Here is a 23,090-nt window from a genome sequence, read left to right as displayed (position 1 = left end):
GTTTTATCTTATGCATCCGTGCTCTTGCTATTAATAAATACTTTTGTTTTCATTTATAAGTATTCTGTTAGTAGAATATTTTAACTGTGGGATGCTTAGGAGGTTTTTGTTTTTTGTTTTTTAATACCTGCTTCATGAGCAACAAGAAAAAAAATCACGTAAACATACTCTTTTCAAGGTACAGTATATTAAAAAGGTGGAATTATAATACATACTTGGCAACAGACAGATACTGTGCTTAAGTATGGTATATCTTTGATAGGATAAGTAGTCAAGGGAGGAAGAGTAAAAATATAATGAGCAGCTAAAACTTAGATCTTATTTATGTGCATGTGTAAACACTTCACAAAGCATACATATTACGACATGGAAGTGAAAACAAGAAGATATTAGAGAAAGTATAAATAATTGGTGGGGGAAGGCTGGTTAAGATTAACCAGAAAATTGAAAAGATACCAAGACCAGAAAAGTTAGCATTTGGTATAGAGGAAGAAGCTATTTTTATTATTTTTTAAGATTTTATTTATTTGAGAGAGAGCGAACTCGAACTGGGGAGAGAAGCAGAGGGAGAGGGAGAAGCAGACTCACTTGCTGAGCAGGGAGCCTGCCTCAGGGCTCCATCCCAGGACCTGGGATCGTGACCTCAGCCAAAGGCAGATGCTTAACCCACTGAGCCACCCAGATGCCCCAAGAAACTATTTTTTTTCCCCCAAGAAACTATTTTTAAAACGTGAAATGTTTGGGGGCACCTGGCTGTCTCAGTCCAGAGGACATGCAACTCTTGATCTTGGGGTTGTGAGTTCAAGCCCCACATTGATTACACATCGAGTAAAGATTACTCAAAAAAAAAAAAAGGAAGGGGAAGAAATGTTAAATGTTTGAGATTAAGATGTGAGGGTATGTAGACAAGATGTATTTAGGAAACTGAAAGGACTTTAAGAATGTATGGAAGATTAATTCATTATAGTGGGTCTAAAGAAGTAATTAGGATTGGGGCACCTAGGTGGCTCAGTCAGTTATGCCTCTGCCTTCAGCTCAGGTCATGATCTTGGTGTCCTGGGATTGAGCCTCACATAGGGCTTCCTGCTCAATGGGGAGTCTGCTTCTACCTGTCCCACTCCCTCTCTCCCTTCCCCTCCCTGCTCATACTCTCTCTCTCAAATTAATAAATAGTATCTTTAAAAAAAAACACACACAAAAAAATTAGGAAAAAAGGGATAATTAGGACTGAAGAGAAATTATTATATCTCACAATTCCTTCCTTCCTTCCTTCCTTCCCCCTTCCTTCCTTTCTCTCTCCCTCTCTCTCTCCCTCCCTCCCTCCCCCTTTCCCTTCCTTCCTTCCTCCTCTCCTTTCCTTTCCTTCTCTTATCCTTTTCCTTTTTGTATGTCACAATTTATAAAAAGTTTATATGGTAATATGGTTTATAAAATGCTTTCACAAACACCTTAGGTTATGAATATGGCTCTTCTGTAATTCCTTTGAGAGCAAGAATCTTTCCATATTAATCTCTTAACCCCTAACACCTAATTATGATGCTAATAGACTCTCACTAGTGGCTTACTGAACCAAGATATGGAATGGGGCACTCAAGATCAAAGAACATTAACAGAAGACAAATGAAGGAGACAGAAACCATCCATAATAAGCGGAAAACCAGAAACTAAGGAATTGTACTACACACACACACACACACACACACACACACACACACGGAGTCACTAAGCCCTTGAGTATGTAAAATCTAGCTCTTAAGAGCTAATAAAACTAGGTTATTAAACCAGGCCGCCTTTGTAAATACCCATAGGACAATTTGATCCCCATGGTATTAACATGAATGGTAAAAGAAAGAAACAAATTGTTTTAGCAGTAGCTGGAAGTGTAAGTTGGCAGACGGTCAAAGTAATTAATCAGTGACCTAGTTCTCATGATACATTTTTCAGAATATCTAATTAATACAATACTAATTTCTCATCTATGAAATGGGAATAATAACAAACCTCAGGGGTGTGAGGAATAAATGAGATTCAAATAAATTTCTTAATATAGGGTCTGTTACTTATTTCTTTGTTTTTGGGTTTACTATTTTTAATATTTTCCAAATTTTTATTTAAATTCTAAATAGAGTTTAATATATAGTATATAGGGTCTGTTTTAAATTGTTCGTGTATTGTTCCTGTGGAGTTTCAAGTAATTTCACATCTTTTAGAGCTAGAATTTTTATTTCTTTTTCTGGTAATGTTGAAGCCTTGACTTCCCTTTTTCTGTCTGTAATCAGCTTATCAGAAAATCAGCTATTTGGGGACACGTGGGTGGTTCAGTTGGTTAAGAGTGGGACTCTTGATTTTTGCTCAGGTCACGATCTCAGGGTCATGAGATGGAGCCCCAAGTGGGGCTCCATGCTCAGCAGGGAATCTGCTTGAAATGCTCTCTCTCCTTCTCCTTCTGCCCCTCCCCTGCTTACTCACATTCTCTTTCTCTCTCCAAGATAAATAAATATTTTTTAAAAATTCAGGTATAAAATATCTGGTGCGTCAATTGAAGTAGATGCATTTTATCATATTTGGGAAATTTTGAAGGCCAAAGTGATAAAAAAAGATTTCCTTTTTCTAGCTATGTTCTAGCTATTTGTATATCAAATTTAGGATAATTTTGTTAGGATAATTTACAAAGTGTCCTGGATGTACTCATTTACTATTGCTTTAAATTTTTACTAGCTTACTGATAAGAGATAAGCATAGAGTAAATAGAAAATATTTTTTTAAAGATTTTATTTATTTATTTGACAGAGATCATGAGTAGGCAGAGAGGCAGGCAGAGGGAGATGGGGGGAAGCAGGCTCCCCGCTGAGCAGGGAGCCCGATGTGGGGCTCAATCCCAGGACCCTGGGATTATGACCTGAGCTGAAGGCAGAGCCTTTAACCCACTGAGCCACCCAGGCACCCCTGGAAAATATTTTTTATATAATTCATAAATGTTTCTAAAAACAGCCAACATTTCAGCTGAAGGGAAACTTTAAACTTAGATTTCTCAGGTAAAATGTATAAATATTTTTTATTTTAATTTTTAATTTTTTAAATTAACTTCTAAAATTTTATTTATTGTGCTCGCTTTAGCAGCACATATACTAAAATTAATTAATTAATCAAACAATCAATCAATTGTTTTAAGTAGGCTCCACACTGGATGTGGAGCCCAATGCAGAATTTCTTTATTTTATTTTTTATTTAAAAAAAAAACTTTATTTATTTGAGATAGAGTGAAAGAGAGAGAGAGAGAGAGAAAAGTATAAGCAGAGTGGAGGGGCAGAGAGAGAGGGAGAGAAGCAGGCTCCCTTCTCATGACCTGAACTGAAGGCAGACACTTAACTGACTGAGCCACCCAGGTGCCCTGCAGAATTTTTTAAATACAGGAAAATATAGATAACCGCTGCTCTTACTCCCCTTCACATACACATACAAAAAAACAATAATAACAAAAGAAAGATATGCACATGACCAAAAATCAGTAGTACCAAATTTTTTTTTTTTAGCTATATGAAGGATTTCAGGATTTTATTTCAAAACTGCTGGTTACATATATGGTTTACAGTTTCTACATTTCTTATCTTTTTTAAAAAATTGAACACTAGGGGCGCCTGGGTGGCTCAGTGGGTTAAAGCCTCTGCCTTCGGCTCAGGTCATGATCTCAGGTCCTGGGATCGAGCCCCGCATTGGGCTCTCTGCTCAGCAGGAAGCCTGCTTCCTCCTCTCTCTCTGCCTGCCTCTCTGCCTACTTGTGATCTCTCTCTCTGTCAAATAAATAAATAAAAAATCTTTAAAAAAAAAAATTGAACACTATAACAATATTTAAGGAAATTTAAAAATACAGAAAAGTAAATCTACCAAAAACTGTTTTTGTTTGCTTCTTTTTGCATTTTATTTTTACACATTTGTGGTTCTAGCACACACTGACCAATAAATATTCTCTTTTAAAGGTGGATATCCTTTAGAAGAGGACACATAAAGTTAGTTATTTACATCTTAGTAAGAATTACATTAAGGAACCAAGTTAGTTTGTTTTAAAAACATTAAGAAACTTTTACTCAGTTGCTAAAACTTTATTCCTTAATTGATATATTTATATACAAATTTATATTTGCATTTTTATATCATTTTTATATTCTGTGTTTCAAGCTTAAGTATAAAACAGAAGATACATTCACCTCACTTAGGAGATCACAGGCAAAATAAGAATCATGAGTGCTTATGTTTTTAAAAGGATGTTCATTTTTCGTAGATTAAATTCCTGCTGTAATTCATTCTGTTGGTGATGAGTAAATTGGTGTCCAGAATGTTGTCTTTTAGATACAATATATTAATAATGGAAGTATCCTTATTTTGCCACTTTAGAAGCTTTTATTCTAAAAACAAATAATTCTGGATGTCTGGGTGCCTCAATGAGTTAAGTCTCTGCCTTAGGCTCAGGTCATCATCTCAAGGTCCTGGGATGGAGTCCCTGCATTGGCCTCCTTGCTCAGCCGGGAGCCTGCTGCTCCTCCTGTTTATGTTCTCTCGCTCTCCCTCTGACAAATAAATAAATAAAATCTTAAAAAATAAAAATAAAAACGGGGCTCCTGGGTGACTCAGTCAGTTAGGTGTCTGCCTTCGGCTCAGGTCATGATCCTGGGGTCCTGGAATGGGCCCCATGTTGGACTCCCTGCTCCCTGGACAGTCTGTTTCTCCCTTTCCCTCTGCCCTTCTCCCCTGCTCATGCTGTGCTCTCTCTCTCTCTCTCATGCTGTCTCCCTCTCTCAAAGAAAGAAATAAAATCTTTAAAAAAAAAATAACAAAAATTCAAGCAATCTATATGATGTAAAAAATTGGCCTGCTCAAATCTCTTGTTCCGGTCCCAAAAATACAACTTATTAGAGATAAGCCCTGTAACAATTTGGCCTGTATCTTTTCTAGTCTTTTTAATATATAAACTACACTTCAATTAAAAAATTATTTTTCCAAATCAAACAAAATTATACATAAACTTTATTTTACATCACAAGGTTCCTATCTTACCTGCTTTTTTCATTCAGATATACTTCAAAAATGCCATTCCATGTGAATATTTATTCTTTTAAGAAGAGTACTTATGGGGGCGCCTGGGTGGCTCAGTGGGTCAAGGCCTCTGCCTTCGGCTCAGGTCATGATCCCAGGTCCTGGGATCGGGCCCCGCATCGGGCTCTCTGCTCAGCGGAGAGTCTGCTTCCTCCTATCTCTCTCTGCCTACTTGTGATCTCTGTCTGTCAAATAAATAAATAAAATCTTTAAAAAAAAAAAAGAATAGTACTTATGATGGATATGGATTACCACTGATAATGCTAGCGGGATAATAATTAAAATTTAAAATGTTAATAGATATCTAATAGATAAGTAAAACATGGCTTTAGTCCACTCATTTAGAAATGTGTTGGATACCTGTGATATGCCCAACAACACAAACATTAGAAAGTATGGAGCAGATATAAGCCTTTCCTCTCTAGGAATTCAATCTTACTGTAGAGACCTGACCTCATATAAAGCCACCAGTAAACAATTCAAGTGCATGGGAATCTATTGCACAAACATAATTTATCTACTTTTGTATCTTCTCACCCTGTTCCGCTCACCACAGCTCTTACTCTTTCCATTCTTGAATTTTGAAAAAGAAAAATTGTTTCTTTCTAAAACTTTCTCCCTGCTCCACCCATGTTTACTTTTCTTCATCTTGAAATGTCACCCGTGGTGATTAGTGCATAAAGTGTTTAGTGGGCATTTTACATAGAGTTTTTTAAACAAATATTTATGGAGTACCAGCTGTGCAAGGTCCTGTGCTTGGGAACTACGAATGTAAGAGTAAACCAGTCATAGCCCACAAACCCTTTACTTAAAGAATTCCTGTCTCACTAGGCAAGGGGAGATAAATGGATATGTTCAAAACTGTGGTAAACACTATGACAGAGTAAACACAGGGTGCTACAGGAAGTCCTGGCAATTTAGCAGTATGTAAACTAGTGACCCAATCTAATCTGGGGGGATTGGGAAAGATATCCCGAAGTGGTTTCTAAGCTTAGACCTGAAGGATGAGTTAAGAGTTAGCAGATAAGGGGTGCTTGGGTGGCTCTGTGGGTTAAAGCCTCTGCCTTTGGCTCAGGTCATGGTCTCAGGGTCCTGGGATGGAGCCCCACATTGGGCTCTCTGCTCAGCGGGGAGCCTGCTTCCCCCTCTCTCTCTGCCTACTTGTGATCTCTGTCAAATAAATAAATAAAAAATCTTAAAAAAAAATAAAGTTAAAAAAAAAGGAGTTAGCAGATAAGTGGTGCCTGGGTGGCTCAGTGGGTTAAGCCTCTGTCTTCGGCTCAGGTCATGATCTCAGGGTCCTGGGATCAAGCCCTGCATCCGGCTCTCTGCTCAGCAGGGAGCCTGCTTCCTCCTCTCTCTCTGCCTGCCTCTCTGCCTACTTGTGATCTCTGTCTGCCAATAAATAAATAAAATCTTAAAAAAAAAAAAAGAGTTAGCAGATAAGGGAAGAAAAACTTTAAAAAACCTGTTACTGTTATATACATTCCATACTATACATTCCATAAAATGCACAATCTTATATAGCCCAGTAAATTTAAACATAATGTATATACCTTTGTAACCCTCACTTAGATAAAGATGTAGAACATTTCTACCACTCTTGAAGGTATCCTTGTGACCTTTCCCAGTCCACATTACTTGCCCCTAGAAGGCCATTATTCTAATTTCTATTATGATGAATTGATTTTACTTGTTCTCGATAACATAAGTGTGATCATACATTATTTACACTTTTGTCTCCAGCTTTTCTTTCTTCATTTTGTATCTGTAAGATTTATCCATGATGTGTGAAATAATGTTAGGTTTTTTAAAGATTTTATTTATTTATTTGAGAGAGAGAAGGTGAGTGAGTGGGAAAGAGAGCATCAGCAGGGGGAGCAGGAGGCAAAGGGAGAGGGAGAAGCAGACTCTCCCCTGGGCAGGGAGCCTGATGCGGGACTTGATCCCAGGATCCTGGGATCATGACCTGAGCTGAAGGCAGACGCTTAACCGAGGGAGCCACCCAGGTGTCCCTGTTATCTGTTTTTTAATAGCCAAATGCATTCATTCCTCTCACATATATACTTAGCAGAAGTGGAATTGCAGGATCATAGGGTAGGTCTACATTTATACCTTCCAAAATGATTGTACCAGTTGACCCTCACACCAGCAATATAGAGTTCCAGTCCCTCCACTGTCTTTCTACTTTGTTGTCAGTCCTTTTAATTTTAGCCACTGTAGTGGCTATGTAATGCTACCTCATTGTGGTTTTAATTTACATTTCCCTGTTGAATTTTGATGTTGAACATCTATTCATACACTTACTGGTCATTTGGAAATCCTCATCCGTGAAGTGCCTGTTCAGATGTGCATCTGTTATTTTACTGTATAGTGTTTTTCTTGCAAAAGACATTTCAGGCTGAAGAGTATTGAAAGTGTGGGGGTGTTTGGGGTGTAAGGTGCAAGGTGGGAAGGAGGTATAGAGAGCTGATATTATCATCACAGTTTTGCAAGTAAGGAAACTGAAGCGTGAAGAAGCTAAATCACTTGCCCAAGTAAGTGGTAGAGCCAGTGTCTGTGCTCTTTATCCCCCAACTTTCTTGAGGTATAACTGACAAATTATAATAGATTTCATATAAAATGTGATGATTTGATATGTGTATACATTGTGAAAGGATTCTCACCATCAAGTTAATTAACATACCCATCACCTCACATATTTACCCTTTTTCGTGCAGTGTTTGTACTCCTTAACCACTGTGATATTCCCTTTGTAAAAGTCATAGGATCTCAAATGTGAAAGGAAGCTTAGAGATTGTCTGATCTAATCCTTTCAATTTTTTCTTTTTTTTTAAATTAAAAAAATTTTATTTTATCATGATAAAATATACATAACATAAAACTTAGCATTTTAACTGTTTTTAAGTGTATAGTTCAGTGTCCTTAAATACAATCACGTTGTTATGGAACCATCACCACTATTCATCTCCAGAACTTTTTTTCCATACCCAAACTCTGGACCCATTCAGTAATAATTCCCTAACTCTCTCCCCACCAGGCTCTGGTGACCACCATTCTACTTTTATTTCTATTAATCTATTTTAGGTACATTTATATAAGTGTGGAAACATTAAATATTTATATTTTTTGTTTTTGGCTTTTTTCACCTAGCATAATGTTTTATTTTTTTTTTTATTTTTTTTTTAAAGATTTTATTTATTTATTTGAGAGAGAGACAGTGAGAGAGAGCATGAGTGAGGAGAAGGTCAGAGAGAGAAGCAGACTCCCTGCGGAGCCGGGAGCCCGACGCGGGACTCGATCCCGGGGCTCCAGGATCATGACCTGAGCCGAAGGCAGTCGTCCAACCAACTGAGCCACCCAGGCGTCCCATCTAGCATAATGTTTTAAAGATTTGCTCACTCATGTTGTGGCATATACCAAAATTACCTTCCTTTTTCTTTTTTTTAAAGATTTTTTTATTTTTAAGTAATCTCTCCACCCAACATGGGCCTCAAACTTACAACTCCGAGATCAAGAGTCACATACTCTACCAACTGAGGCAGATAGCCAGGTTCCCCAGAATTCCCTTCCTTTTTAAGGCTGAATAATATTTCTTTTTAGGTATATACCACATTTTGTTTACCTATTCCTTAGTTGATACACAGTTAAGTTGCTTCTACTTTTGGCTGTTATGAACAATTCTTCTATGAATATGGTCGTATAAATATTTCTTTAACTCCCTTCTTTCAAATCTTTTCTGTGTATACCTAGAAGTGGAATTGCTGGATCATATGGTAAATCAATGTTTAATTTTCTTGACGAACTGCCATTTTATATTCCCACCAACAATATACAAGGGTTCCAATATCTCCATACCCTGGCCAATACTATTTTTTTTCTCTTTTCTTCCTTCCCTCTCTTTTTAATAATAGCCACCCAAAAAAAAAACAAATTGTGGTTTTTTAAAAAAAAGTTTATTTATTTACTTATTTATTTATTTTAAGTAATCTCTACATCCAGTGTGGGGCTCAAACTTAACAACCCTGAGATCAAGAGTTGCACACTCTTCCCACTGAGCCAGCCAGTTGCCCTTCTTATTGTGGTTTTGACAGGATTTCACTAATGATTAGTGATCTTTCCATGTCTTCTTTGGAGAAACGTCTATTCAAGTCCTTTCCCCATTTTTGAATCAGGTTACATTGTTGTTGAGGTTTAGAAGTTCTTTATATACTGTGGATATTAATCCTTTATCACATAGATGATTTGCATGTATTTTCTCCCATTCTGTAAGCTACTTTTTTTTCCACTTTTTTAAAAACTTTAAATTCAATTAATTAACATATGATGTACTATTAGCTTCAGAGATAGAGTTCAGTGATTCATCAGTCTTATATAATACCCAGTGTCCATTACATCACATGCCTTCCTTTTTTTTTTTTTTTTTAAGATTTATTTATTTATTTATTTGACGGACAGAGGTCACAAGTAGGCAGAGAGGCAGGCAGAGAGAGAGGGGGAAGCAGGTTCCCTGCTGAGCAGAGAGCCTGATGCGGGGCTCGATCCCAGGACCCTGGGATCATGACCTGAGCCAAAGGCAGAGGCTTTAACCCACTGAGCCACCCAGGCACCCCATCACATTCCTTCCTTAGTGTCCATCTCCCATTTGCCCCATCCCCTCACCCACACCCCTCCAGGAACCCTCAGTTTGTTTCCTATGATTAAGAGTCTCTCATGGTTTGTGTGGGCTACCTTTTTACTTTGTTGATGGTGCTCCTTGGTGCACAAAGTTCTTAATTTTGATGAAGTACAATTTGTCTTTTTTTTTCTTTTGTTGCCAGTGCTTTTGGTGTCATAGCCAAGAAATCATGCCAAATCCAGTGTAGGGAAGCTTTTCCCATATGTTGTCTTCTAAGAGGTTTTTCATTTTAGGTGTTATGATTAGGTCTTTAATCAATTTTGAGCTTATTTTTTGATATGGTGTTAGGTAAGGATCCAACTTATTCTTCTACATGTGGGTATCCAGTTTTCTCAGCACCATTTGTTGAAGAGACTGCCCTTTCCCCATTGAATGGTTGAAAATCATTTGACAATATATAAGAGGGCTTATTTCTGGATTCTATTTCATTGATTTATATGTCTGTCTTTATGCCAGCACCATATTGCTTTGATTACTGTAGCTTTGTATTAGGTACTGAAATCAGGAAGTGTGAGTCTTCCAACTCTGTTCTTTTTTTAAAAGATTTTATTTATTTATTTGATAGAGCACAAGCACGGGGAGCAGCAGGCAGAGGGAGAAGCAGGCTCCCTGCTGAGCAAGGAGCCCAATGCAAGACTTGATCCCAGGACTGAGCCAAAGGCTTCTGCTCAACCAACTGAGCCACCCAGGCACCCCTCTTCTTTTTCAAGATTGTTTTTACTCTTTGGGTTTCCCTGAGATTTCGTATGCATTTTACAGTTTTTTCTTTTAGTAACATGGGGCTCAAATTCACAACCCCACTTTCAAAACTCACATGCTCTTCCGACTGAGCCAGCTAAATGCCCCTCAGGCATTTTAGAATGGAATTTTCTATTTTTGCAAAAAAACGTTTTTGCAAAATCATTGGGATTTTGGTAAGAGTTGCATTGGATGTGTAGATCCATGTATCTTAATATTAAGTGTTCTAATCGATGAACATGGGATGTCTTTCCATTTATATGTATCTCCTTTAATTTCTTTCAGCAATGTTTTACAGCTTTCATTGTACAAGTCTCTTACTTCCTTGGTTAATTCCTAAGGGTTTTTTTTGTTGTTTTTGTTTTTTAGGGGCAGAGAGGGAGGGGGAAAGAGAGAATCTTAAGCAGGTTCCATGCCCCACACAGAGTCCGATGTGGGGCTCAATCTCATAACCCTAAGATCATGTCCTGAGCTGAAATCAAGAGTCGGACACTTAACTGACTGAGCCATGCAAGCACCCCAGTCTTTTTATTTTTTTGATGCTATTACAAATGGATTGTTTTATGATTTCCTTTTCACATCATTCGCTGATAATTTATAGAAATGTAACTGATTTTTGTGTGTTGATTTTTTTTTTAAAGACTTTATTTATTTGACAGAGAGAGAGATCACAAGTAGGCCGAGAGGCAGGCAGACAGAGGGGGGGGGGAAGCAGGCTCCCCGCTGAGCAGAGAGCCCTATGCGGGGCTCAATCCCAGGACCCTGAGATCATGACCTGAGCCGAAGGCAGAGGCTTAACCCACTGAGCCACCCAGGCACCCCTGTGTGTTGATTTTTTTTTTTAAGATTTTATTTATTTATTTGAGAGAGCACAAGTGGGGGTGGGGTGAGTGACAGAGAGAGAGGAGGAAGCAGATTCCCCGCTAAGGAGGGAGCCCAGTGTAGGGCTCAATCCGAGGACCCCAAGATCATGACATGAGCCAAAGGCAGACGCCTAACCAACTGAGCCACCCAGGCACCCCATGTTTTGATTTTTGTATTCTGCGACTTTAATGAGTTTATTAATTCTAGCAGTTTTGTGTGTAAAATCTTTAAGATTTCTACATACAAGGTCATATTGATCAGAGATAATTTTACTTCTTCCTTTCCAATTTGGATGCCCAGCCCCCCCCCTTTTTTTTTTACTTAATTGCTCTGGCTGGGATTTCTTTTTATTTTTATTTTTTTTTAATTTAATTTAATTTAATTTTTTCTGGCTGGAATTTCTAATCCTATGTTGAATTCAAGTGACAAAGGCTGGCACCAATTTCTTGTTCTTTAATCCTATCATTTTATAAATGTGAAAATGTAGGCCTAGAGAAAGGCATTTACTTGCCCATAGTTATACAGCAAGTTCATAGCAAAGCAGGAACTGGCATCCAGACCTTTTTAACTTCTGATCCAGTATCCTATCCATTATATTAGGTTGGCAGCAATTTTTTAAAATTCAAATACAACTGACAACATTCTATAGAATGATACAAATTAAAGATCAAATGTGGACATATTTCAGAGACTTGACTCAAAAAACCAATGATTTCTCTAAGTGCATTAGTGAGGATAAACACCACTCAGCAGTGATTGTGAGGAAAGAAAGAACAAAAATGTTCCAAGACAGTCTTCAAAGAAATCCCAACTTTGCTGGAGTGCTCTATAAGCCCACTTAGATTCTGTAGTCTTCTATGGGTGAAGGAGACAGTGCAGGGGGTTCTGCAGGGCCTGGCATGGTAGCGGGGACTTGCTCTAAATCCAGAGTGGAGGGCATCTCCCTGGCTTCATCACTTTTCTGGCTAAATCTCTTTTCTCTGATGGTCATAGTGACTCTGCGCCTGGTCACCCTGAAGGCCAGGTCTCCATAGGGTGGGTTTTTGTCATTGACTGTGGGGCTTTTCTGAGCCATGGCCTTGATCTCAGAGGACTCAAGGAATTTGGGTTCACGGCACCCATGTATCTTTCGATCCCCGCTCAGTTCAGTTTGGCACCCCTTTCACACTTCAGCTCATGGTCTTGGGAAGAAGTGCCCCTGTTACAGACTTTGGGTATGGAGAGCTGGTTATGGAAAGAGGCAACATGATTCTCTTAATCTGTGTTTACTCTAGAATGTGACATTAATAAATCATAATAGATGACAATGTAGAGAAATTTTAGGGTTATGTTTTGCTATTTGATTTAACTCCTAATTTTTATACCTAGTGCATATAATGTAAATGAAGTTTACTTAACTTTCTAATGTCATTATTCTTCTCTGCATTTCTTCAGTGCAGTTACAATTGGAACTGATATGCTGGAATTGGATTGCCATATCACAAAAGATGAGCAAGTTGTAGTGTCCCATGATGAGAATTTAAAGAGGTCAACTGGGGTCAATGTAAACATCTCTGATCTCAAGTACTGTGTAAGTAAAAATGCATGATAAGCTAATATCTAGTAGATATTAGGGCCTGTAGGACTTTTAAAAACAAAGAATGCCAGATAGTGCTTCAGTAAATGATAGTGATTAAATAATGAATGCCAGAGGAAATTATAAAAACTATTCTAACTTCCAGGGAGGATTTATACTCACTACAGAAATCTGTGGATACATCTTCGGAGAGTTATTTTTATAAGTATTTTAACAAGATTACCAAAGTCCTCAAATGTGAAACTACTGGATTTCAACTTGTTTGAAGTATACTACAATTTATTTGGTTCAGATTGAGTGTATGAATTAGTTTTAGTCTTCAAGTATAGGAAATCTGATTTTAGTAGTTTACTTGCCATTATATTAGAGACTGATAAGTGGATGGAAGATAATGCTTTATTTTACCACCTAAAGAAAACTTATGTTAACAGAATACCATCTGTATGTGTACCCTGTATGTTCTTTGCCTGGTTGTGGTCCTACTGTATATTATAGAGAATTGTGTTTTTGAACACTTTAACATTATGGCATGATGCACATTTTTCCATGCTTTTTTTAAATTTATTTTTTTTAAGTTACCTTTTTTTTTTATAAGATTTTATTTATTTATTTGACAAAGAGAGAGACAGCAGGAGAGGGAACACAAGCAGGGGGAGGGGGAGAGGGAGAAACAGCCTTCCCGCTCAGCAGTGCTCAATCCCAGGACCCCGGGACCATGACCTGAGGTGAAGGCAGACACTTAACGAATGAGCCACCCAGACACCGCAGGCTTTTCTTTCTTTTTCTTTTTTTTTTTTTTAAGATTTATTTATTTTAGAGGGAGAGTGAGAGAGAGTGAAAGCAGGGGGAGGGGTAGAGGGAGAGTGAATCCTCAAGCAGACTCCCTGTGGATCCAACATGGGGCTTGATCCCAGAACCCTGACATCATGATCTGAGCCGAAACCAAGAATCAGATGCTCAACCACCTGAGCCACCCAGGCTTCCTGCTTTTTCTTTTTCTTTCTTTTTTTTTTTTTAATAGACTAGTTTTTAGAGCAGTTATCGGTTTACAGTGGAATTGAGCAGAAAGTACAGAGTTCCCACATAGCTTCTGACCCTGCACAGGTCTTGTCCCCCCACTCTCCCTTCAACATCCTGAACCAGAGTGGTATATTTGGTACAATATATGAACCTACAGTGACACTCATTATCACTTCAAAATCCATAGTTAACATTAGGGTTTATTCTTAACATAGGATGACATGTGGGTTTTATCATATAATGGTGTATCAACTATTGTAGTGTCATACATAATAGTTTTACTGCCCTAAAAATCCTGTGTTCTGCCTGTTCATCCTTCCCCCCCACCTAACCCCTGGAAACCACTGATCTTTTTATTGTCTCCATAGTTTCACCTTTTCCAGAATGTCATGTATTTGGAATTGGTGGCATTTAGCCCTTTCAGATCCCATGCTTATTTTTCATAAACATTTCAAGTGACTGCAATTATTCCATTGAGTGGATATAGAGGAATTTTTAACCATTCTTTCTCTGTTGTTTGGCATTTAAATAGTTTTACATTTTCACCATTAGAGATAACACTGCACTGAACACCTTCATGTGTAAAGATAAAGGTTTCTCTATATTTATATGCTTTATATAGAGTTTTTAAAAGATATATATTTATGAAGACATGTATATACATATATTTATATTTATTGAAAGTGTCTATATAAAAATAAAATTATCACTTTTTTTAGTATAAGTGGTGCCAAAGCAAGCACAAGTTATCTCTGTTTTTAAAATTATTTCCCTAAATAAACTCCCAGCAGGGAAATTATTGGGTAAAAGATTAGGAATATTTTAGTTTCTTTATATTGAAAATTGTTGGGGTGCCTTGGTGGCTCAGTGGGTAAGCCTCTGCCTTTGGCTCAAGTCACGATCTTGGGTCCTGGGATTGAGCCCCACATCAGGCTCTCCGCTCAGTAGGGAGCCTGCTTCCCTCTCTCTCTCTGCCTGCCTCTCTGCCTACTTCTGATCTCAGTTTGTCAAATAAATAAATAAAATCTTTACAAAAAAAAAAAAAAAGAAAATTGTTATTGCCAGCTTGCTTTCTGAAAGTGTTTAAGAGTTCCAAAATCTAGGGCACCTGGCTGGCTCAGTTGGTAGAGCATGCAACTCTTGACCTCAAGGTTGTGAGTTCAAGACCCACATTGGTCTCAGAGATTACTTAAAGATAAAGTAAAGTAAAAATTTCTTAAAAAGTGCTAAAATGTGGTGTTAGAGGAATTCCCATTTTGCAGTGCCCTTACCATTATAGGGTATTAGGCTATAACAAAAATTTCCTAAATTTAAAGTTTCAATTAGCATTTATTTGATTATTTGTGAGTTTAAAGATTTTTCTGTATGTTAGTCATTTTTAAAAATTGTCTATTCTTGGGGTGCCTGGGTGGCTCAGTGGGTTAGAGCCGCTGCCTTCGGCTCGGGTCGTGATTCCAGGGTCCTGGGATCGAGCCCCGCGTCGGGCTCTCTGCTCAGCGGGGCGCCTGCTTCCCTTCCTCTCTCTCTGCCTGCCTCTCTGCCTCCTTGTGATCTCTGTCTGTCAAATAAATAAATAAAATCTTTAAAAAAAAAAATTGTCTATTCTTGACACTTGTCTACTGAGATATTGAAATTTATTATTATTATTTTAAAGATTTTATTTATTTGAGAGAGAGACACACACACAGTGAGAGAGGGAACACAAGCAGGGAGAGTGGGAGAGGGAGAAGCAGGCTCCCTGCTGAGCAGGGAGCCCAATGCAGGGCTTGATACTAGGACCCTGGGATCATGACCTGAGCCAAAGGAGATGCTTAATGACTGAGCACCCAGGCGCCACTAAATATTTATTATTGAGAAAAGGTCCACATTAAATAGTACAGATTTCTTTTCTTATAAGTTGTGAAAGTAAGTAGTTACCTGGTTAATTTGCTGTTCGGGATGTTCAGCTAAAGTGTGCCCTATGTAAACATAGGTAATTTTTTTTCTTTTATTTTTTGAAGAAGAAAAGCTTTGTCTCACTGTAAGACACTAAAATATTTTTAAATTCTTGAGAGCTAACTTTTTTTAATCATATCTTTTAAAGGAACTCCCACCTTACCTTGGCAAACTGGATGTCACATTTCAAAGAGGTAATATTTCCCATTTGCAGCTTACATATTTACATTAAAGTGTATTCATTTACACTGATAATTAGATATACATGTGTGTTTTCTTCTGATAGTAAGTTCCAGCTAAAAGTACTGCCCTCAATACTTACTCTCTCAGACCTACAAATCTGAAATCTTGACCCTGAGATGAAGGCTAGAGATTTAACTGGCTTGTTCTATCTAAATTTATGTACAGTTAATTTAAGTCTGAATACTAATTACAAGAAACCCAGATATTATTAGGGCTACTTTGCATTTCTGAAGCTTCAAATTCTAGATGATTACTATAATTTGTAGTAATAATCCATCATAAGTTAAAAAAAAAAAACAAATGAAAAGAAACTGAAAAAACCCACTTTCAGATCCTTACTGATTCTATACCATTTGATTTTATGTCACTTCACTGCTCCCTATCTTAAATTATTAGAGAGAATTCTATTACTCAGATAAACCACCCATTTCCTGGTCACCATCACTTTTTAATCATCAGCATAGCAGTTTTCTGTCTTGTGAGGGAATATTTCTCACAAAGGAACATGTTCCTTGGCCCAGTTTGTTGGATTTGTTAGAATGAAACATGTTAGGATGGAAAATACACCAGCTGGAGATGCAGGTTGCTAAGCAGGTAGAGCCTCATGCTGTTGCAATTCAGCCTCGTGTTTTAAATGATTCAAATTATAACTTAGTAAAACTACAAGATGTTACATGTAATGGACCTTGGTGTGGTATGCTTTGAATATGGTTAAAACCTTGGTTAAATGTCAAGATCTAAAGAACTGTTAACTGCTCTGTGTACTAGGTTTAAAATTGGTCACTATAATTTCTCCTTGACTGGAAAATATAAGAAAGCCAAATAGAATCAGAAAATTGTTTAAATTAGCTATTTCTAAAGGATGTTTAGATCTAAACATTGTTTGATGTTACTTTTCAGATAAGTATCATTAAGCTGTGTTGGTTTGCAGGAACATTTTTTTTATTCTTGTGATTAACAGGATTATATTTGCCAAGCTATTATATATTTATGTCAATTATAGATTTGTGAAAGTTAAAATACTTCATAAGTCAAGGTTCTTTTTTATTTGGGGGGGGTTTCATTTTGTTTTGTTTAATTTTTCCCCTTGCAGAGCAAAGCCAAAGCCTCACAAAGATTGAAAGTTCCTTTGAGGAAGATTTTTATTCTAATTTTTTTTTCAGATTTTATACTTCTTTTTTTTAAGTTTTTATTTATATACCTTTATCATAAAGTCATAAAATTTATGAATATGCAATGACCTTTGAGAGCATATAATTCTATCTCTTCCTGTTTTAGATAAGGAAACTGAGGCCTAAAGATATAAATTAACTTGATTAAGGTCATACAGCAAATAAATGACAGAGCTAGGACTTGAAATTAGGTCTCCTTCTAACCAGGCCAGTGTTCAGTTGTACCACGCTGCTTCTCCTTCTGAAGAGTCTTTTTCTCTCTCTCTCTCTTTTTTTAAAAATTAAGTAGGCTCCTTGTCCAACATGGGGCTTGAACTCATGACCCTGAGATCAAAAGTCACATGCTCTACTGTCTGAGCCAGCCAGGCTCCCCTAAAGAGTCTCTTTATTTTATTTTATTTTTTTAAAGATTATTTATTTATTTATTTGACACACACACACACAGAGATCACAAATAGGCAGAAGTAGGCAGAGAGGCAGGCAGAGAGAGAGGGAGAAGCAGGCTCCCCGCTGAGCAGGAGCCTGATGTGGGGCTTGATCCCAGAACCCTGGGATCATGACCTGAGCTGAAGGCAGAGGCTTAACCCACTGAGCCACCCAGGCACCCCAAGAGTCTCTTTATATGCCTTATTAATAGCACTGCCATGTACTCTCAAGCTTTGGACACCTATAAAAAGAATTAATTTTTTGTTCATATTGCATTCAGTTAATCACAATTAACTTAAGACTCTGCCTCAAATGTGAAGTTTACTGCATTTGAAATAGGCTAAGATACTGTATTATAAAAACTTGACTCAGGCAGATAGTTGTCCCTCCTCCTCTTTTGTTTGTTTGTTTGTTTGGTCTTATTCCCCTGCTCAGAACAAACTGTTGCTTACTTTTAAGTACTGTAGAGAGAGAGAGAGAGAGACTACCAACTCTCAGAGGAATACAGATTTTAGGCCTCTTGCTTTCTTTGTGGTTCATAATTTTACTGAAGAAGTAATTTTTTTTAAGGTGCTTTGATGTGCCACAGGGTACATTAAAAAATAAATATAAAGAAAGAATTTAAAAATGTGTTAACCAAAGGGTTTGTTATTACCTATCCTGCTTACTTGAAAATAGCCTTTTTTCATGAAAGATACATAATTTGGGTAATCTAGAGTTGGTCAGAATGGTCAGTTTTCAAGTTCCAGCATGCTTTTAGAGGCCATTTCACTCATTCCATCACCCAGCACATCTTATGGCACTATCACTCTTGTTTTTTTGTTTTGTTTTGTTTTGCCTATCACTCTTGTTCTCCTCTCTCTCTTTCTGTAGTATTTCCTAGATGGTTCTCTTCTGCCCAGAACTTTACTGGAGACAAACTTCTTTCCCCAGCTCATTTTCTACACTCTTGCTGGCTGAGGCATCTATTGTAAATATCTTAACATCACTTTTAGAATGGGCTTTTTTTTTTCTTAGTTATTAACATAACTTTAATTTCCTTGTTTCTCCCACTATTAGATGCAACATTCTTCTTCTCGTATAATGTTCCAAAGTTAGTTTTATCTGTTTGACTTTTTTCTAAGTTGATCCTTGCAAACATCTTAACCTGGGTGTGAATAGCTATCGCCCATGGCAATTCTTTCGACTGCCAAATTAATTTTTCCACACTTAACAAGCTAACAAAATTTTTACTTAACTAAAATAGCACTGTTTAAATGGAGTGTGGTGGTAGAAATGTTCTGTGTTTGCACTGTCAGTTACAGTAGCCAATAACCACATGTGACTGTTGAGCACTTAAAATGTGGCTAGTCCACCTCAGGGACTAAAGTTTTATTTAATTTTAATCTAAATAGCCCTATGTGGCTAATGGCTACCATCTCAAACAGTGTGGGACTAGAATATAATGTTCAGATGTTTTAGATCGTAACAGAAATGAGTTTACACCAGCTTAAGGGAAAAAAGAAACAACAGAGATTTATTTTATCATTAACTGTCTATAATAGTGGTGGATCTGATGTTAAACATTATTGAATCCAAGGGCACAAAAGGGACTCTTCGAGGCATTCTATGGTTCTGCTTCTCTTGGGTCTTACCTTTTTCCAATGTAGATGGATTTTTGTCCTTGTGGCAGGGAACATAATCACTGACAATTCATTCATATCCTGCCCACACATTGACCCAATGGTAAAAAAGCAATCCTCGGGGTGCCTGGGTGGCTCAGTGGGTTAAAGCCTCTGCTTTCGGCTCAGGTCATGATCCCAGGGTCCTGGGATTGAGCCCTGCATCCGGTTCTCTGCTCAGCAGGGAGCCTGCTTCCTCCTCTCTCTCTCTCTGCCTGCCTCTCTGCCTACTTGTGATCTCTGTCAAATAAATAAATAAATAAAATCTTTAAAAAAAAAAAAAAAGCAATCCTCCCTTTGAGCTTCAGGGGAAAGTTCTAGATAAAGACACTGATTGGCCTGGCATGGCTCATGTGTCCATCCTTGAGATAGCTGCTGTGGACAAAGAAATAGGCTATTATGATAAACCAGACCTAGGTCATACTCTTGCCCATGAGAATAAAAGGGGGAGTGGATCCTGTTTTTGAGAACGCAATCAGAACAACGTGGAATAAAGGAGATGCATTTTTCCAAGGGAAGAAGGGGTCCTGGGTAGGTAAATACAAGCTAAATTTTTATATATTAACAGAATTTTTACCATTCATTTCGATAGTCTATAATAAGTCTAAACTCGGTTATTCTAAGTGCTAGAAATCCACATCAAGATAGTTCAAAAGAAATTTTTAAAAGAATGTGGTTCTAAAAAAAAAAAAGAAGAAGAATTTGGTTCTCCTAACTAAAAAGCTTAGAGGTTCTATGCCTTCAGACATAGGACATATGCCTTCAGTTGCTTAAGCAATAATTAGTCTGTATCTCGGTTTCTTGGTCTGGTTTCATTTATGTTAGCTTTGTTCTCAGGCACACCTTGTACACATAAAGATGGACTCTGCCAACATCAAAAGTACATGATGTATTCAGCTGAGGATTTCAGAAGACCTCTTCTCACGTTCACAGTGTTATGCTTAAGGTCCATGTGTTCTCTTTGGGGCCGAGGAGACAGAGCCAAAGGATGGAGTGTCTGGTCAAAGTGATCCAGAGCCCATCTGAATTACAAAGAGTAGTAAAAGTGCAATAGGAATGGAATATAGAACAGACAAAACAGTAATACATTTTTCCTTTTTTTCCTCATTTACATGCTGCCTTTTCATATGAGCCTTTATTAAAAATAATTTTTTGACATGGATTTAATTTACTTCATTGATACACTTTGTACAATGAAAATGAAATAAAGGATCTTTTACCAATTTGTTATTCATATAGAAATGCGATCGAAGTTTTGGATGGAAGGACAAATTTCATGATACTTATATAGCATGCATATATATTATGTAAATGATTCAAGGCAAAAGAGATTAGGGAAAGAATAAAGAAAATAACTGTCAGGAAAGGTAAAAAAGTGTTTAAAAATCCTCTTCTAATTTTTTTTTACTCAGTTTTCTTTGAATAGCTACACTGATACAATTCTTTAACACATTCCTGAATTAGCATGTATTTCGCTTGCCCGAACATACATATTCTCAATCTCTGAAAATTTTCAATGGTGATATTATAGTAGAACTTCCCAAACAACCTCAGTATCCACTAGTAGAATGTAGGGGATCTTTTTTCTCTTCTACCCTCTAGGTTCTCAGGAAGGATTTGTAACAAAAGAGATTAACAAGACAAAAACAAACAAATTTATTAATATACTTATCATGGCAGAAACTCAGGGATGAGTAACTCAAAGTCTGGCTAGAACTTGAGTTTATAGAGCATCTTTTTTTTTTTTAAGATTTTATTTATTTATCTGACAGAGAGAGAGATTGAGAGAGGAGAGCGCGCAAGCAGGGGGAGTGGGGTGCTTAGCAGGGAGCCTGACGCGGGGCTCTATCCCAGGACACTGGGATCATGACCTGAGCCGAAGGCAGACACTTAACGGCTTAACCCACTGAGCCACCCAGGTGCTCTTAGCATCTTAACAAAAATATCCAATACATTTTCAGAGAATTGACAAGACAAATAAGGATTTTGAGTTTTTAGGGTAGCAAATCGTGGGAAGGAAGTATATGGGTGAATAATGGAAGATAAAGGCTAGTCAATAGTTTGTTATGCAGAGTTCTGTGGTGCCAGTAAGGGCCTAAAGTTGGTGATTTATGTTCTGTACAAATTTAAGTCCTGTTTCTCGGCAAATGGGAAAGGGCAGAGGGCTTCTTTTGTATCTGCTTCATCTCAGTTGCCTTTAGTTAAAAATAATCCTTATGCCAAAGTGGCATATTTTGGAATGGCAAACTCTGTTACCTTTCTGGGGGAATGGTTAAATTAAAATAATTAAATTGTTGCATAATGGAACATTTTAAAACCATTTAAAATAATTATAGAATAAGATTGGTGGATTATAATAATATCAATGTCATGGTTATGATATTGTACTATAGTTTTATAAGAGGTTATCGGGGAATCTGGGTAAAAGGTGCATAATCTCTGTATTTTTCTTATAGCTCCAAATGAATCTCAAAAAGTTTAATGAAAAAAAACTTTAAATCATAATTCTAAATTCTAAGTGTATTAACATGTACTATTTTTTTTTGACTTTTGTAAAAAGATCAGGTTAAGATCTATAGCTACACTGTAACTGTATTAAATTATGCATTGGAAAAAAAGACTAGAGAAAGTATACTAAATGATTACAATGGTTCTATCTAAGTTGTTGGATTTTAGATGGTTTTCCTCTTCTTCTTCTTACTTTTCATCATTTTGTACAGGTCCTATATAAATACATCCTACTGTGACAACAATACTTGATCTTTTTTTCTCCCAATCCTCAAAAAAGTGAATGTTATCTTTTAAAAATACTTTTACAAATCTTGCTTTCTCAGCATGCCAATGTGAAGGAAAAGATAACCGAATTCCATTACTGAAGGAAGTTTTTGAGGCCTTTCCTAACACTCCCATTAACATCGATATCAAGGTCAACAACAATGTGCTGATAAAAAAGGTATGTGAGCCAGTCCCTCTTCTGGCTGTGTTCTATCAGATTTCACAAACTAAGTAAGGCTACAGTAAGTGACTTCATAGACTGATAATGTTCAAGGAAATGTGATACTCTAGGGATCCGTATTGTTTTAAATAATGCCCTGGTAGAAAATATCACTTTACTGTTGGAAGGCCTATTTTCAGAGCAAGCTGTCCTGTCCCAGTCATGGATAAAACTGAGCTCCTGTGAACCAGTTGTTCTAGCATGGGTATAATTAACTTCTTCAAATTTACTTGCTTCCTTTGCAGTTAGTTTATATCAAATGACTAAATAGTTGCATTCTATTAGATAAATCACAGAATGGTAAGATGTATGTAATTGCTTATATTTTATAAAATAATCTGAATTCACATATTGGTTCTTCCCAAAGTTTATATTATTCACTGGCAGATAGTCAGTTGTAAACCATTTTTTAAGTGAAGTAACTTAAGTGGATTTGCCAGTAGGCGCATGCATAAACTTTTGCATTTTTCACATGCAGGTTTCAGAGTTGGTGAAGCAATATAGACGAGAACACATAACGGTGTGGGGTAATGCCAGTTATGAAATTGTAGAAAAGTGCTACAGAGAGGTAAGCTTCCAAAATGATACAGAATGATCTTTCTTGCTGTTGTGTATATCTATAAATGTCACCACAGTAATAATTTTTAAAAGTATCTTATTTCAAATCCTTGATATAAAGACAGATGGTACT

At 37.1% G+C, this 23,090-nt stretch overlaps 1 protein-coding gene across 1 annotated transcript in view; it reads left to right on the top strand.

Moving 5' to 3' along the window:
- Window positions 1-23,090, top strand: part of LOC111151462 (glycerophosphodiester phosphodiesterase domain containing 1) — a 53,013-nt gene that overhangs the window by 15,809 nt on the left and 14,114 nt on the right. Inside the window, exons 3-6 of the mRNA XM_022509469.1 lie at window positions 12,806-12,941; window positions 16,051-16,096; window positions 22,239-22,357; window positions 22,878-22,967. Of these exons, the coding sequence (XP_022365177.1) occupies window positions 12,806-12,941; window positions 16,051-16,096; window positions 22,239-22,357; window positions 22,878-22,967 (391 nt within the window). The remainder of the gene's footprint in view (window positions 1-12,805; window positions 12,942-16,050; window positions 16,097-22,238; window positions 22,358-22,877; window positions 22,968-23,090) is intronic.

This window comes from Enhydra lutris, unplaced genomic scaffold (assembly GCF_002288905.1).
Source record: "Enhydra lutris kenyoni isolate GAN:26980312 unplaced genomic scaffold, ASM228890v2 scaffoldscaffold26, whole genome shotgun sequence".
In the NCBI taxonomy this organism is placed as follows: domain Eukaryota; kingdom Metazoa; phylum Chordata; class Mammalia; order Carnivora; family Mustelidae; genus Enhydra; species Enhydra lutris.
Note: the sequence above shows the minus strand (reverse complement) of the source record. Positions and strands in the feature narration are given on the sequence as shown.